General features: G+C 39.5%; 1 protein-coding gene across 3 annotated transcripts in view; it reads right to left on the reverse strand.

The window, feature by feature from the left end:
• Positions 1–12,507: 12,507 nt before the first annotated feature.
• pcgf5b (polycomb group ring finger 5b) overlaps positions 12,508–16,803 on the reverse strand; it is a 38,389-nt gene continuing 34,093 nt past the window's right edge. For all 3 annotated transcript variants that reach the window (XM_036573001.1, XM_036572999.1, XM_036573000.1), the window contains exon 9: positions 12,508–15,560. Coding sequence is in view for 2 of the 3 variants with exons in the window: in XM_036572999.1 (XP_036428892.1) it covers positions 15,513–15,560 (48 nt within the window). In the remaining variant the exon portion in view is untranslated. The remainder of the gene's footprint in view (positions 15,561–16,803) is intronic.

Raw genomic sequence — 16,803 nt, forward strand, 5'->3', positions numbered from 1 at the left:
ATTTCGACATGACAGTGTGGAGCCACACTCTATATGGGTTGCAACATCACAGCTCCATATTCAGAGAGTGCGGGTGAAGACTGAGCTGCGTGCAGTCCAAAACTGTCTTTCAAATGCAAATGCAAAATAAGACAACTAAGGCCCCAAATGGTTGCACAGCTTATATGAAAACTTTCATAATGGAAGAATGACAAAAAAAATTCTACTTTCAAAACTGAATCAACTGGTGTCTTCAGTTTCCAAATGATGATTTAGTGCTGTTAAAAGGAAAGGTGATGTAACACAGTGATAAATATGCTCCTGTCCCAACTTTTTTGGAACGTTTTGCATGCATCAAATTTGGAATGAGTATATATTTCAAAAATAAATTAAGTTCATAAGGTTAGGTCTTTCTATATGGTTTTCAATTTAAAACAGATCAAACAGAAATGACTACTATTGTTTTACATACTGTCCCAAAAAAATAGATTTACATTCAATGCACAGTCTGTATTGAAAGGTTCATGTCTGCAATTCTGACATTATTCAGTTGTCACAAAAAATGACTAAAGCCATGGCAAAAACATAAATAATAAAGAATCTTTCTGCAAAACAAGACTCTGCACACAACCACAACTTTCCAAATTTAAATCACAATATGGGTTCTCTAATGCTTACAAACACAGATGTGGTTATCGTTCAAGAGTTTAGTATCTGCACTTTTGGCAGAATTTCTCTGCTTGTGTCATTGAGCTATGAATGAGAAATAATTCATATCAAATTACACCATGTTTTTGTTATTGCCGGTGATGACTTCGACTCTGAGGGCTCTGAGGGTTTATTTCTTCAGGACAAATCTACACTATGAGAGACTGATCAGCAGTGCTGAAATATAAGCACTCTCTCTTTTGTGACCCCTGCATTTCAAAGTGACCTACTGCTATTACTGTGGTGAGATGAAGGTTTTGCATTTGAAGATCAGAGTTGATGACAGTCAGTCACACACAGTCTGTCAATGACAACCAGTGGGGTCAGTCTAACGAAGAAGAGGACAGACAGCACACATCCTTCGTACTGTATTTCAAAACAGCCACACAGTCCTGCAGAAGGTTATGCTATCATGTGCTATCAGGGGCGAAACGCATGACCTCTATCTGTCTTCTGGCAGTTCAGCCAGGCAAGTGACAACCTGTCGATACAACATACCCAACATAAATATAAATACATTGTACTCTTAAAGTGATGCTGTGGAACAACTACTGGTTCTGTATAGAACCAATTGGAACATTTGTTGTTGAATATCAGAACTGATTATAATCAATTACAAAGATAGATTTCATATTTGTACCTTTTTATAACTTTTATTAAAGTATCATCACTGAGTCATGCTAAAATATGGTGTATGTGTGCTGCTGCGAGTCACCCTGTAAAGCCTGAAATAATCATTCAAAAGTCAGAGATTTCAAGTAGGATTTCTCAGGATTTTTTCAGACCACGTCATGTGTCTTTACATATAAACATCACTTGCAGAGGCTCAAAAAGAAGGTCTGGCTCTATGTTTATGTCTCAAATGCAAAATCAATATTATACTGATGAAGATATGATGACAATAGAAGGTCATTCACTTACATCCATGGAAGACATGTCCTTCACCAAGTTTTGACGGACTTCTCTTTGAAATAGAAGGTCATTACTCTTGCAATCACCCGATTCATCCACTCAGGGAAGGGTTCTTGAAGCATAATCAGCATCACAAAATGTTCTTTCACACATTGCTTGCAATTATACATTTCCACCAGAGACGTTCCCTAATTAATGTAGCTTTATATAGAAAAATAATATAAACATCCAAGACCAGGCAAATGGAGTCAATGCAGCTTCAACAAAACTACAACAGAAAAGTGCTGAGGACTAAAGGGACCCAGTGACAGAGATGGCACCCTGAAAGGTACAGTTTAGCACTTTTTTTCTGAGAGTGTAGTACTTATTATTGATTAACTCTGACAACAGAACTGATTGAGTGCAGTGTCTCAGACACTGGACTGTGTGTAATGTAATAGCCTATTTTTTTCCCCTCCCTGATTATGTTTACTCAACAGAGTCAGGACTCAAAGAGCTACAGTTGGAATTATAACGTGTCAGGCTGAACGTTTGTGGAGTCGGTACAGACATACAAATGAAAGCAGCTGAGTAAACAGGAATGGCAATTAGAGCAATTTACAGATGTGCCACTGCCTGTACAGTCACTGAACTTACTGAGACCAGATCACCTTCAGCCATTTTACAGAGAGAGAGAGAGAGAGAGGAAGAGAAAGAGAGGAAGAAGGACAGGAGAGGGAGAAGGAGAGGGAAAGAGAGAGACAGAGACAGGAGAGGGAGAGAAGGAGAGAGAGACAGAGAGTGGAGGTAGACAGAAAGAGAGAGGCAGACAGAGACAGGAGAGAGGGAAAGAGGAAAGGGAAGATGGAGAGAGGAGAGAGGGAGAGAGAGGAGAGGCAGACAGAGAAAAGAGAGAGATGGAGAGGGAGGAGAGAGAGGAGAGACAGAAAAGGGAGATAGAGAGAGAGAGGAGAGACAGAGGAGAGAGAGACAGCAAGAGAGAGACAGGAGAGGGAGAAGAAGAGAAGGAGAGAGACACAAACAGAAAGAAAAGAGAGAGAGAGAGAGAGAGAGAGAGAGAGAATAATTAAGAAGAAAACATGTTATTCTCTTATTTTAAAATGAGACTGAACTCAGAAAACAGTCAATATAAAATCACATCTTAATAGTAAACACAAATTGATTTAGAAAGTTATCAAATTTGGCAAGGAAACATTAAGAAATGTTAAAAATAGTCTAGCATAGCAGTTTTACCAGACAAACTCGGGAGAAAAGCAGAGGACAAAGGCCAGAACAGAAGAGAGGGCTAAGGAAGGGAGAACAGGAGAAAGAACATTTAAACCTCTTGGAATGAACAAGAAGACATCCACAGGGACAACAGAGACAGGAAAACAGGGATCAGGCAACTAACAGAGAGAAGGACTGGAATAATGAAACCAGCAGGCAGATCTGTTCTCCTCCACATTAAGGGTAAGGAAGCACCTGCCATAGCTGAATACTGTGGATGAATGTTTAACACAGCTGTATTTGACATGGTCCTGAAAGAAGTTAAATCGTCAGAAATAGAGCTAATACCATTAGTTTGCAATAAAATACTGTTAAAGATTTTAGCTAAGCTGCTAGTGCTGTGAAAGTCACATTTGAGCCCCTTGTCCAGAGTGGTCAGTTATGCCCCTCCCCTGAGTGGTCAGTTAGGCTTCTGGCATTTTTGAAAAAAGGAAACACTGTATCAGAATAGCTGTAGCTGCAGCAGTAGGCGGAGCCAGAGAGTTTGAGTTCCCTGCAGACACTCATTCTCAGAGCTGCAGCAGCAGTACAAGCCAAAAACACAGAGGGAAAATCTAGAAACCTTATTTAAAGACTTTAGCCTAATTAACGGGAAAAATCACCAACCTGCTGTTCTACACTGAACACACAGACATGTGGCCTTCAACTATCTATACTATAAAATACAGCCACATAACAAAGTGCGAAATCTCATAGATTCCTTAGTAGAGCAGTCAACACATATCAGAACGGGACAGTCTTGAGGCAAGGAAGTGAAGCTGCACTGATACAGTTGAAGAAGCCTTCCACTCTCAAAGAACAGTGTGAAAGTGAGACAACAGTAGTCCCCTCTGAAACACACAGTGCAGAGAGAGAAACAGACCCCCGCCCCCCACAGCCACGCCACTGCTGCAGAAGACACAGTCCCCTCAGACAGTACTACCTCTGCCCTGAGCCCACAACTCCACACCACCTTAGCACAGTGCAGAGACAGCCTCTCCCTGCTCACCTCAGAGATCAGCTCAGCAGAACCAAACACCAGCTGTAGGTGACAGTGCAGGAGCTGAGGAGGAAACATAGATAGCCTGCTTGAGGACTCACTGAGAAGACAACTAGAAAAGTGCAAGGACAGTGCAAAAAAAGGGGCTGAAAAGAGAGCTGTCAGGCCTCAGACAGGAGATACACCACTGAGACACTATCATGGAGTTTCTCAAAGCCCAGCCTCAGCCTGCTGTCCTGAACACTGCCCACGCTGAGCATGCCCAACCTACTCTGAGCCCTACAGAACCCACTCCCAGCACCATTAAGCCAGCCAACACCCAGATGATGCCCACACAACCTCAGTCACACCCACAGCCTCTGACAAAGAAGCAAAGAAACAACAAGCAGACCGAATTCTCACCACTCAAACCCAAGACCCACAGACCAGCAGGACAGGGGCACTGCAAAGAGACTCATTGATTCTAATGGAAGATTCCTACAAGAAAAGAAGCTTTTCTTTAAACAGAAAACTTCAAAGAAATGGTGCCCACGAGCATAAGATGCAAATCAAATCCTCTTTGACAATATCCTTGACAAGCCTGCCTGCATCATCATCCACACAGGCACAAATGACTTTAGAGCAGAACAGGAGAGAATCAGAGGACTGGGCTGCAGAGCACAGCACAGAAAGCCACAGACACAGCAGCACCGCAGCTATGCTGATGCCCTCAGAGGAGCACCTGCCACTCATGACATGGGTGAGATCAAGTAGTTATTGTAGTACATCTGCACTAGACTCATGTAAAAACTGTACAGGAGCTCCAGGGGCACTACACCCACAAACAAAAAAAACAGATATTCATTGTGCATAAGGTGTTACTGATTTATATTAAGACTAGACTATATCAAGTTAGTTTGTAGAATATCCAAGTCAAGTTCATCAGGCTTTGGCTTGAAAAATGATAAGTGGTGATTTTTAAAATTGTATCAAAGACCTCAACATCATCATCCTACAGGAGATGTGGTGCAAGGCTGACACTGTCACTCACTGTGCCAGAAAATACAGAGAAATTATAGTACCGTCCCAAGAGCTGAGCACAGTATGCCAAGGCAGATGATTAGGAGGACTAATAATCTTGTACAGTTCAAATGTACATCAATGTGTAGACGTTGTAAAAACAGGAAAATCCAAAACACTATAATGCCTTCACATAAGGACCTATTCCTCTGCGCTATATACACCCCCCCCCCAGAGCATCCCCCTACTACTCTGAACACATGTCTACTGAGTTGAGCAGAAAGATGTGCCATTTCCAGGCCCAGTGAAATGTGCTTGTCTGCGGTGATTTGAATGCCAGAACAGGGACACAACCTGACTTCATACATACACCAAAAGATAATTTTACTACAAAGAAAATGTATTTTATTAGCAACAATCCTCTTCATCCCCACAGAGACAGTCACAACAGCATAACAAACAGAAACCTAAAAGAACCTCTGCTGCTCTGTCAGAGTCTGGGTCTGTACTTCGTCAGTGGAAGGACACGAGGGGACTCTTTAGTAAGATACACATTTTTTTCTCCTCTTGGGAATAGCACAGCAGACTGTATGACAACAGATTTAGACTCTTTCTCTCTGAGTGCATTCACTGTTAAACCACTGACCCCTCTGTCTGACCATAGCCAAATTACTGTGTTCATTAAAAGGATAGAGACTAACAGCACTGCAGACACACAGCCCAGTAAGCTGTACAGCATCAGGAGAACAGTGGGGCCCAAAACAGCACAGAAGAGTTCCAGAAAGCAATCAGAGACCAAGAAATTCAAACTTTCAGACAGCTTTCTGGAACCACATACACTCACAGTAAAGGAGGAGTCAATCTGACTGTAAAAAAATAAATATGATCTTTAAAAAAACAGCAGAAAAGGCAAAACTGAAAATTAGGAAAACCTAACCAAAACCTACACTAAAAAAAAGAAGACAAATGGATTGATAAAGAGCGCCAAAATATACGAAAGAAACTGTCAAGTCAGTGGCACAGAGATAGAAACTAACATACAGCTTCTTTAAACAGTTAAGCAGTATAAATGTACACTCAACCAAAAATGCACAGAACACTCACAAGTAACTGACACTAATTGAGGAGTTAATCAGAGCAAACAAGTTCTGAGAGAAAAGGAACAAGCATAAAAAAGAGACCATGTAGAACTGGCAATACAATAATGTGATATTTGGACAAATCATTTAAAAAACGTTTCAGGATAGTAGAGTCAAATACGAATCCTCAGAACAATCATAGAAATAAAAAGCTTGAAGAACTAGAATTGGCTATAAAGAGTAATCAAATTAAGACCAAAGAAAACATGTGGGCCTGAATGATAAAATGATAAAAAGTTCTAAATTTCAATTGGCTATTTAAAAATTATTAACTCTGGTTCTGAGTGAAAGTTATTGTCTTGTACAAGTCAAATTGGATTCTTTTCAAATTACCGCACCACTGATCATATTTACACCCTACACACCCTATTCAAAATTATTACATCTTTCAGGAGCGCAGAGTGAAACAGGTCCAAAACTATTTAAGATTTATATTAATGAATTGGTAAAAATATTAGAACAATGTACAGCTCCTGGTGTCACTCTGCAAGACTGAGAGATGAAATGCCTGCTCTGTGCAGAAGACCTGGTTCTGCTGTCCCCCACAGAGCAGGGTCTACAGCAGAACTTGGACCTGCTGGGGCAGTACCGACCTGGAAATAAACCTGAAAAATGTAATGATATTTCAAAAAGGATCCAGATCTCAGGGAAAACAACACACATTTAGGTTAGGTATGAATAATATTTAATAATTTTTTATTGTTTATCATTTAGGTATAAAAATGTGTTCTACTGGAATTTTTAACTTGCCGGTAAATAAACTGAGTGGCAAAGCTCATGGGCTTTCTATGCAATAAAACAACAAATAAATGTGGAGATTCCAATCAGAATTTGGTTAAGGATATTTGGATCAATTACTTTTCATCGCAGTGAAGTGTGCAGTCTGCTTACAAATAGGACAAACATCCAATTGAGACCCTGCATGCAGAATAAAATAATAAAATTATTTTAAAGGTGCACAGAAAACACAAACAATGAATGCAGGGCAGAATTAGGCCAATTTCCATTAATTATAAAAATATAAGATCAAATTTTGGTCACATATACAACACAGTGACCCACTCATATCATTATAAAGCTCTGCAGTACCAAGTGTTGACAACAGTCCCCTCACTCAGCTGGTCCTGAAGCACAATTCAACACAAACACTCACTAACACACCACTAACACACTAATACCCCGCTAACACTGACTAATACCCCACCAACACACACTAACACCCCACTAACACACACTTACACCCCACTAACACACTCCACAAACACTCCCTAATACCCCACTAACGCATACTAATACCCCAACTAACACTCACTAATACCCCACTAACACATACTAACACCCCACCAACACTCACTAAAACCCCACCAACACACACTAACACCCCACTAACATACACTTTCACCCCACTAACACACTAGCACCCCATTAACACTCCCTAATACCCCACTAACACACACTAACACCCCACCAACACTCACTAAAACCCCACTAATGCACTCTAACACCCCACTAACACTCACTAACACCCACTAACACTCAGTAATACCCCCACTAACACTCACTAACACCCCACTAACACACACTAACACCCCACTAACACTTCCTAATACCCCACTAACACACACTAACACCCCACCAACACTCACTAAAACCCCACTAACGCACTCTAACACCCCACCTACACTCACTAACACCCCTCTAACACACACTAACACCCCACTAACACTAACACATCACTAACGCAAACTTACACCCCACTAACACTCACTAACACACCACTAACACTCACTAACACCCCACTAACACTCCCTATTACCCTACTAACGCACACTAACACCCCATTAACACTCCCTAATACCCCACTAGCACACACTAACACCCCATTAACCCTGACTAACACCCCACTAACACTCACTAACACCCAACCAACACTCACTTACACCCCACTTACACTCACTAACACACACTAACACCCCATTAACCCTGGCTAACAATTTACAGGCTGAGACCAGAACACACCAGCAAACCTAATTAGCATCAACCGAATTACAAAACAACTTTAACTACAACCTCATTTCCAAAAAAGTTGGGATGCTGTGAAAAATGTAAATAAAAATAAAATGCAAGGAAAAAAAAGGCTGGTAAAGTTGTTTAATGCTTAAAAAAACATGGTGGTTAATTGGCAACAGGCCAGTAATATGATTGGGTATAAAAAGAACATCTCAGAGGCTGAGTCTTTCGGAAGTAAAGATGCGGAGGGGTTCACCACTCTGTGAAAGACTGTACAATCAAATAGTGCAACAATTCAAGAATAAAGTTTAACATAAAACAGAAAAGAACCTTTGCTTTTCATCATCTATGGTACATAATAACATTAAAAGATTCAGAGAATCTGGAGAAATCTCTGTATGCAAGGGACAAGGCCAAAAACCACTATTTGCTGGCCATGATCTTTGGGCCCGCAGATGGCACTGCAATAAAAATGGACATGATTCTATAGAGGAAATCACTGCATGGGTTCAGAAAAAACTTCTGAAAAATGAGACCCTGACGAAAACCCTTAGTCAGCACCGCCTGGCCGTAGAGATGGGCAGACACTGGAAGTCTTGGCTACCCAAAGATCACAGAGTGTGCCAGCATTGCCAACAGAATAAGCCTGAGACAGAGCTCTTTCTGACTGAATGCACCAAATTAACTCAGATTAAAACAGAATTCTTCACTAAAATCACCCCTATATTTCTTGTGCGTAAGAATCTTCCCAACACAGAAAAGCTGCCATATGTTCTAGGAGAACATGCACGCTGGCAGCACAGTATGTCCACACCTGCCACAGTCTGAGGGACAGTGAGTGATATTAAATACATATAATATTTATGTGTACATATATATATACACACACACACACACACAACACACATAGACAGAGAGAGAGAGAGATGAAGATAGAGTCTCAGAAAGGTTTCAGTTTCTCCTTTTGTCCAGACGGAAAATAAATTTGGCTCTGGTCAGGAGCATTTCTCCGCTTCTTTACAGACAGATTGGAGAGAGTGTCTTTGGAAAAAGTGATGGCGTCTTCGGCTGAGGTGACGAGTGGAAATCCAGAGGCAGAAGTATAGACAGCTCTTGGCCTGGCTGTTCTGGAGAGAACTTGACTTTCACTAAGCGTGGTGCCCAGTGCCCTGACAACGTCCCTCTGAAAGAGCAGCGTTTTCTGTCAGAAATGGATTAACTGAGAGAAAGAAAAGCTGACCGCCTGAGAGAGCCTCGTTTTGGCAGGGCCTCTTTTTGTGTTCTGTGTACTCTGTGACCTTCTTTACTACGAGAGTAAGCACACACACACACAAACACACACACATACTTGTTTTTATACCTTGTCAGGATGTGAGATCAAGCACATGTGTTATACATATATTACTGTCCAAATTTTAGGTGCCATTTAGGTAACAATATAAAGTAAAATGGTAATGTGTTAGTGTGTGTCACGCTGGTACGAGTGGATCAGAGTTTTTAATCAGAGTTCTTAAACACATCAGTGTCACCGATCAGTAGTGAGCTACTGTCTCTGACTTTACATCTACAAGGAGGACCAACAAAATAGGAGTGTTTGATAGAGTGGACAGTGAGTAAATACAGTGTTTAAAGACTCCAGTAGCTGTGTCTGATCTACTCATACCAGTGCAACACACACTAACATGTCATCACCACATCAGTACCTGGTCCGTAACGTTTAGGGAGGTGGCATGTCTCAAACTGATGTCCATATGATTGCCTGGACCCAGGGCTTCCAGCAGAACATTGCAGAGAGTAACACACTCCCTCCACCAGATTGACTTCTTCTCAGAGTTCATCCTGGTGCCATCACTTTCCCAGGTAAATGCTGCACACTGACCGACTGCCATTCTTCCATTTCTCCAAGGTCCAGTTCCGACATGCTTGTGCCCACTGTGCATGCTTTCGGTGGTGGATGGGGTTAGCACTCTGACTGGTCTACGGCTTTGCAGACCCACATGCAGCAGGGAGTGATATACTGTGTGTTGTGTCACATTCCTCCCTTTACACTATTATTAAGCATTTCTTTGACTTGTGCCACAGAAGTCCAGGGTGTTGGACGCCCTTCTGTCTGTTTGAATCAGACAGGATAGCCTCCGTTACCCTTCTGCATTAATAAGCCTTGGGGTATAAAACACCCTGTTACCGGTTCATGGTTTGTCCATCTACCTCTCTCGGTAGGTACTCGCCACTGCTAACCGGGAGCACCCCACAAACTTTGCCGTTTAAGAGATCTTCCAACTCGTCATCTAGCCATTACCATTATCTGTGTCATTATTATTAACCATAATCAATGTTATTTGCTTCATATGTGATCGTAATATTTTGGCTCATTGGTATCTATGAAATACTGCACAGAAGTGAAGTCTTAGCCTCCTAATAAACTGCACTGTAAGAAAAAGTAGTTTTAACTTAAAAAGGTAGTGTTCAGTGTGCCTTAAAACTTGAGATAATTGAATTTAATGCCCCTTTAACTTATTATTTAAAGTTCAAATACATTAATTTTTTTAAGACAGTCTGGACGCTAACTTTTTCAAGCTAAAACCCCCAAATTGTTCTGACAGTGGGTATTTTGGACTGTAAAAACACTATATACCATTAGAATAAACACAAACAAACATTAATGCTGTAAAAGCGAGCTAGTTAGCATTGTATGGATTTGTTAAATATCATCAGTAGCACTCCTGATTTAATTTCATGAAGTACTGATTGATCCCAACCAGACATTAGATGACCTGTATAATGTTCTAAGACAAACCCAACTAAGCAAGATTTTACTCTTTCAGCATTTGAACTAAAACAGCTTTTGTAAAAGAGCACTTTACAAACACAGTTTGTTGGTCCTGATAGTGTAGGTTATCTCTGGACCAATTTTGTTCTGAAACTGAAAATGTACAAACACGCACACGAACACACACACAGACACACACACACACACACACAGATATATTCTACTCCCACTCTCATCAAACTCCAAAAAAGGATGTGTGTGTGTGTGTGTGTGTGTGTGTGTGTGTGAAGTGGCTTTCCAGTAGATTATTTTTTGGCAGTGTTCCTCACCACACTAAAAGCAGAGGCAGCAGAAGGACTTGAAATGTAGATTTAACCGAGGAGAAATTCTATCCTTGGCAGATAAACCACAGATGAAATCACAGAGCAAACTATGAGGCCGACAGCTCCACACACTCTGCAGCTCAGCAGAGCCTGAAGATTTAGATGTAATTGTGTCATTGGAGAGTCATGGATTAAATAGCTGTGGGCTCTACTAATGTGACTCTGGGTACAAACTGTGCTCTTCCAGCTGTGTTTGGACCAACTGCCCTTACCAACTGCCTAATCTTAACCATTACAAGAAGCAGAACAGGAAAAGGCATTCCCAACAGTCACCATATTCCTTTTCATATCATGCTAGCTTCAGTGTAAAATGGTTTGTCTAAGAAATTGAATGTGTTAAGCAATTTCACTGACTGTATTCAACTCTAATACCTTGTATGAAACGATGCCACACATAATAAATAGATTAGCAATATTTTACATCAGTTCAAACATCAACTTTTCCCTGTTCCACTTTTTTACAGTAACGGCTAAAACAAATGCAAGCTGCAGCTACATCTGCTAAGTCAGACATGCTTTACAGAACATTGGTGAAAATACAATTCAACATGAGTTTCCAGTTAAAAAAATTTAGCCAATCAAATGTAGGTGAGTTGGAAACAACAAACTATGCTAACATTAGCTTCACTGTATAACAGAAAACCTGATCGATGCTAACAGTGCAACCTTTTAGGCTAAAATGAGTTTCATTTTAAATGTAGGTATTTGGGCAGGACTGTGCTTCATGCTCTATAGTTTCCCATTAGGCTGAATGGCATTTTTGCCAATGTTCTGGAAAGCTTGTCCAACCTAGCAACAAAAGACTAGCTACAAAAGGATTTTTAGTTACCATTATACAGTTTGCATAATGCTAATTGTTTGTAACATCAGCTTCTTTGGTTGAAATATTCCTGTAATGAATGTAAAGTGGTAGTAAATCATTACAGTCATACAAAAACCTTGTATCTCCATTTTTGCAGTTTTTCTATTTCTGAGTTACAGGCAGAATGATCACTTTGGTTATTCAAATCATTTTTTATTGAAAAACTTCAGAATCCAAAACACAACACAGAGGCAGTTCTTCATTCATTGACTGGTTTGTATTTAAACAATGCTTCACATACAGTATGTACATGTCTAATCTCTATAGGAATGATCTCAGGCACATTTACATTGAAAAATAGATTATTCTAAGCAGCATTTTGTGTTTGTTAAACATACGACAATTTTCTTTAAATATCTACAAGTGCTTCCTATTACAAAAATACATATAGTTCATTGCAGCACAAGGACATTTCAAGGATTATCGGTCTAAACATTTATTCCACTACCACTTTAAACCACTACTTGATTTTTTAAATTGTTCTTTTTTTGCAAGCACTATTGATGTACACACAATAAAGAACAGACGAAAAGGGTTTCTTAGGCTTCATTACAGGTTGATGTTTGATGACCAAAAAATGACTTCTTTTTTTTTTGGTAAAATCCATCAAAATTGGTTAGATGGAACTTTTCAAAGACTCGCATCTACTCAGCTAATCCCATCAACCATAACCATAAGTTTCTGAAAATTGGCTGAAATACTGTCTACAATGCTTGTTTTGCTAGGTAGTTTGTCTAATGTACAACAAAAAGAAAGCCATCATTTTTTGCCTTCAGTGGCTTTTAAAGCATCTGTGAATGTAAAGTAGCTGTAAGGCAAGTTCAGTGCTGTTTGAGTTTTTAGTTGAAGTTTTGCGTCTTTGGTGTAATATGAAAGTTCTAACAGTAGAATGGAGATTGTGTTTATAGCAATAACTTCACAAGATCTAATTACGGGATTGCATATCTTGACATGGTTATCTCAGATGGAAAACTAGAATAAAAGAGTAAGCTCACTCGGATTGTGCCTTGATTACTCACATATTTTTGGACACTTTGTTTTTTGTTTTTTTGTTTTTTTTCTAGCAATTTGACATTAGACAGGATTGCTGGCCTCGTTTTAAAGCTAGGACGCCTAAGAAGACACCAAGACAACCTTTGGAAAATGAATCAGATCTATGAAGAAAAAGACACAAATGAATTAAAGCTGCACTATGTAAGATGTGGGGATTTGGAGACCTCTCTGGTGGAAATGTGTAATTGCACACAACATGTAGAAGAACATTTGGTAATGTAGGTTATGCCGACTGTGTGCAGAACTTGTTGAAGGACGTGTCTTCTGAGAATGTGAGTGAATTATCTACTATTGTCATCATATCTTCATCAGTATAATGCTGATTTTGCATTTTAGACCTAAACAATTGAGACTGTGCGTGTGAAGTTAATATGTAAAGACGTGTGACGTGGTCCAAAAAAGTCCCGTGACATCCGACCTGACACCTCTGACACTTAAATAACTATTGCAGGCTTTACAGGGTGACTTGCAGCAGTGCACACAACAAATTTTAGCCTTTTTTCCTCCTGACTCCTACGTTTTTCAGTTTTCACAAAAAAAATTACATAGTGCAGCTTTAACAAGTGAATTTGAAGAGTACAGAAGCTCCATCATGACATACAGTACAATAAACAGAAATACTGAAAATATGTAGCTTAATGATAATACAATCCGAGCTTATGAGAACCCAAGGGTCATTCAATAACAGCATATGTAAATGAGCTGGAGCCAGTGAGTAGGACTTTACTAGGGCAGAAAAAGTGCGGCACACAGCCACCGTCACTGATGAAGAAAAACCTTCTTCATTATGTTTTAACGTGCAGTAGTTATGCTGGGCTGGTATAGATACTTCATGCTGTCCATTCAGAGCTGCAGTGCATAGCAGTGTTCTGTCAGTGTCATATCAACAACATTTATCACCATTTGAAAACACCGGTTGCCTTTTACTTTATGTGCAAATTTCATGATGAATGCACCAGTAGAAATGTTCTAAAATGAGTAAAACTGCTGTGCATTTACAGTTTAGAACATTTTCCTTCTCCTTCAAAGTTACTATTTCTGAGATATGAGGTTTTGTTACAACAGCAACCACCCGATTTTGCTAATTAGAAGGGATTCACAGTAATAGAGTACAAGCACTCCACTACAGTACGCAGCTTTTTTGAGCATCAGTACTTTATTAAGTACAGTTTTGGAGATTCCTAACATACTTACTCCACTATAACTAAGAGATATAAAATATTTATTATAGTTTTGACAAAAATCAACTTGTTGAATTCTGGATCATAGCCATTACATAACTTTACATATATTTACTTTTACATTTGGTTCTTAAAGTGGAATTTTAGAAATATATGTAAGGCCAAAAGTTCTTCAAAACTATCTTGAAGCAAAGGCTCAAGTCTCTTTCAATGTATTAAGACAAGATTTTGGCCTAAAATATATATTGGAAAAATACATGCAGGGCACTGTAAGGCAAAATAGTACCCAAAGAATTTCTTTTTAAGGTTTTTCAGTATGTCACCATTTTCAACAGTACATTATAACATCTCAGAAGACGTGGGTGTTCACTGGTCATTTTGGAGAGTAAAAAAAAAAGGCTATAGTTGTGTTATAGATATTATGACCCCTGCATCAATTCACAACCACTGTCCAATTTTCTGTATTCAGTATTTTCTGTTAATTGTGAAACTGTGTATACTAACTAAAGAGGATGTCTGAATTCCAGATGTTCACTTCTAACTGATTTAAAAGTTAATTCCTTCAAAAGTTCTTTTACTCTAGTGGAGGACTTGCATGATTTCTTCACTTCTGCTGACCAGGTTTCCTTCTTTGTTGCAAAGGTATTAGAACAAATCCCAGTAGACACTGTAGACACTGCTGCTCTTTATGGCTCAACTACAGTACGACAGCTTGGGGACGTAAATGAGAGCATGATATTGACAGACATAGCTTATTATAATAATAACAGAAGATGTCTGGGACTGATAAGACACCACTGTGTATTTCCTTACTAACTATGGACAAAATTCAAATATGAAGTAGGCCTATCTGTACAAAAAGGCTGGGATCAGTGACTCTCATCACTGAAACAGAATGTGTGGAAAAGGCACTATTATAGTTACTGATACAAGCAACTGACGTAACAATTGAAAGCACTTGAAGAGTAAAAGTATTTCCTTGGGCCCAAAACTGCGTATGTCAACAGTTCTGCTGCTAGACCACTAAAAGGAACGAGACATACATGGCAAACAAACATCCTACTAGCAAACTGGAACAGGAGTCAGCAAGAGTTACAGTTCTTGTGGTGACAAGAAATTTGAGGAATGAGAAAGTTCTAGAAGAAGAATGAATTTTTTAAAAATGTGAAAGAAAGGAGGTTAAAAGCAGAACAGTGTCGCTCCTGTACAGCACATCCATTCACTGTTCTGTATGTTGATGGGCTGAGAGTAGTGCAGGAGCCTCTATGCTTCTATCCAAAATCAATACGGGGACGATATTCAAGTACCATTGGGTAGCGCTGGTGAAAGAACATAAAACACATAATACAGTCCATTAGAAATAAATGCAACAGTCAATATAAAGTATTTCAAGGAATACTTCAGTGTTTTTCCACCTAATCTCTAATCTGCTGCAGCTGTAGCATTTGATCAACCACCACAAACAACAGTTTCGTTTTATTTCCTTGTACTTATTAAACAAAGAGAAAACACTATCTTTAAACACCTTCCAACTGACATCTATTATAACTGTGTTTTTATACAGTAACTGTTACATGAAATGTATGTAGATCATTCTACCAAACAAAACCTATTTTATATTTTAACATACCTGGACTTTAGACTAAAATCCTTTAGCTTTGAGTAACCCTATACCTTGATATAGTTTATATTTTGATGTTTATTTTATCTGCGATGGACTGGCGACCTGTCCAGGGTGTATCCTGACTTCCGCCCATTAACTGCAGGAATAGGCCCCAGCAAACCCCCTGGCGACCCAGAAGGATAAGTGGTTTAGAAAATGTGTTTGTGTGTTTATTTTAAAACAAATGATTGAACACTCCATTAGTCACCAACAAGACAATCGTAACACTACCATACACTATCCATACTGAACTCATGCATTGGCTGAGGAGAGATGGCCAAGACACTATAATATAATATAATGAATGTAACTGCTGCATCATTTAAGGTAGAATAGGAAAATCTGAACAGGAGGCTGGCAAAAAATAAAGACTTCAGCTTCATCAAGAATTAAAAAGGATGAGGTGGTTGCTCTGTTTCTGCCTGACAGGTAGATAACATTAACTTATTTTTGCTTTTTCACAGAACCAGTAGGTCAGTGTTGTTTTGTCCCATTTGTTCATGTTTGTGATAGCAACTGGTTAGCCTCACATCAGCAAATGTAGCAGTAGGTTGCAAATGCACAACCCAGCTAACGTTAGTTGCATTACTTGCTGTGTGGTTGTTCACTCTAACATTATATCACGACATCTATCCGACAAGGCACTTTGAATCCAACATTTGCGAAAAGTTTTGTAGCCACAAAGATTAAAAAAAAAAAACAACTTTGTTGTGTTGTTTGTCTTGGCAATGTGTGCTCACGAATTTGGGTGGTGTAGCTTTGGAAGGAGCACTGAAGGGAGGGGTGTATTTGTTCTGCTTTTGAGTTCAAATCTTACCAATTGTTCTTCAGGATCGCATTCTGCGCTTTTAGTTGCAGAAGACGTGTTTCGGTAGTGACAATTCTTAATGTTACACACT

Source organism: Colossoma macropomum, unplaced genomic scaffold (genome assembly GCF_904425465.1).
Source record: "Colossoma macropomum unplaced genomic scaffold, Colossoma_macropomum, whole genome shotgun sequence".
Classification (NCBI taxonomy): domain Eukaryota; kingdom Metazoa; phylum Chordata; class Actinopteri; order Characiformes; family Serrasalmidae; genus Colossoma; species Colossoma macropomum.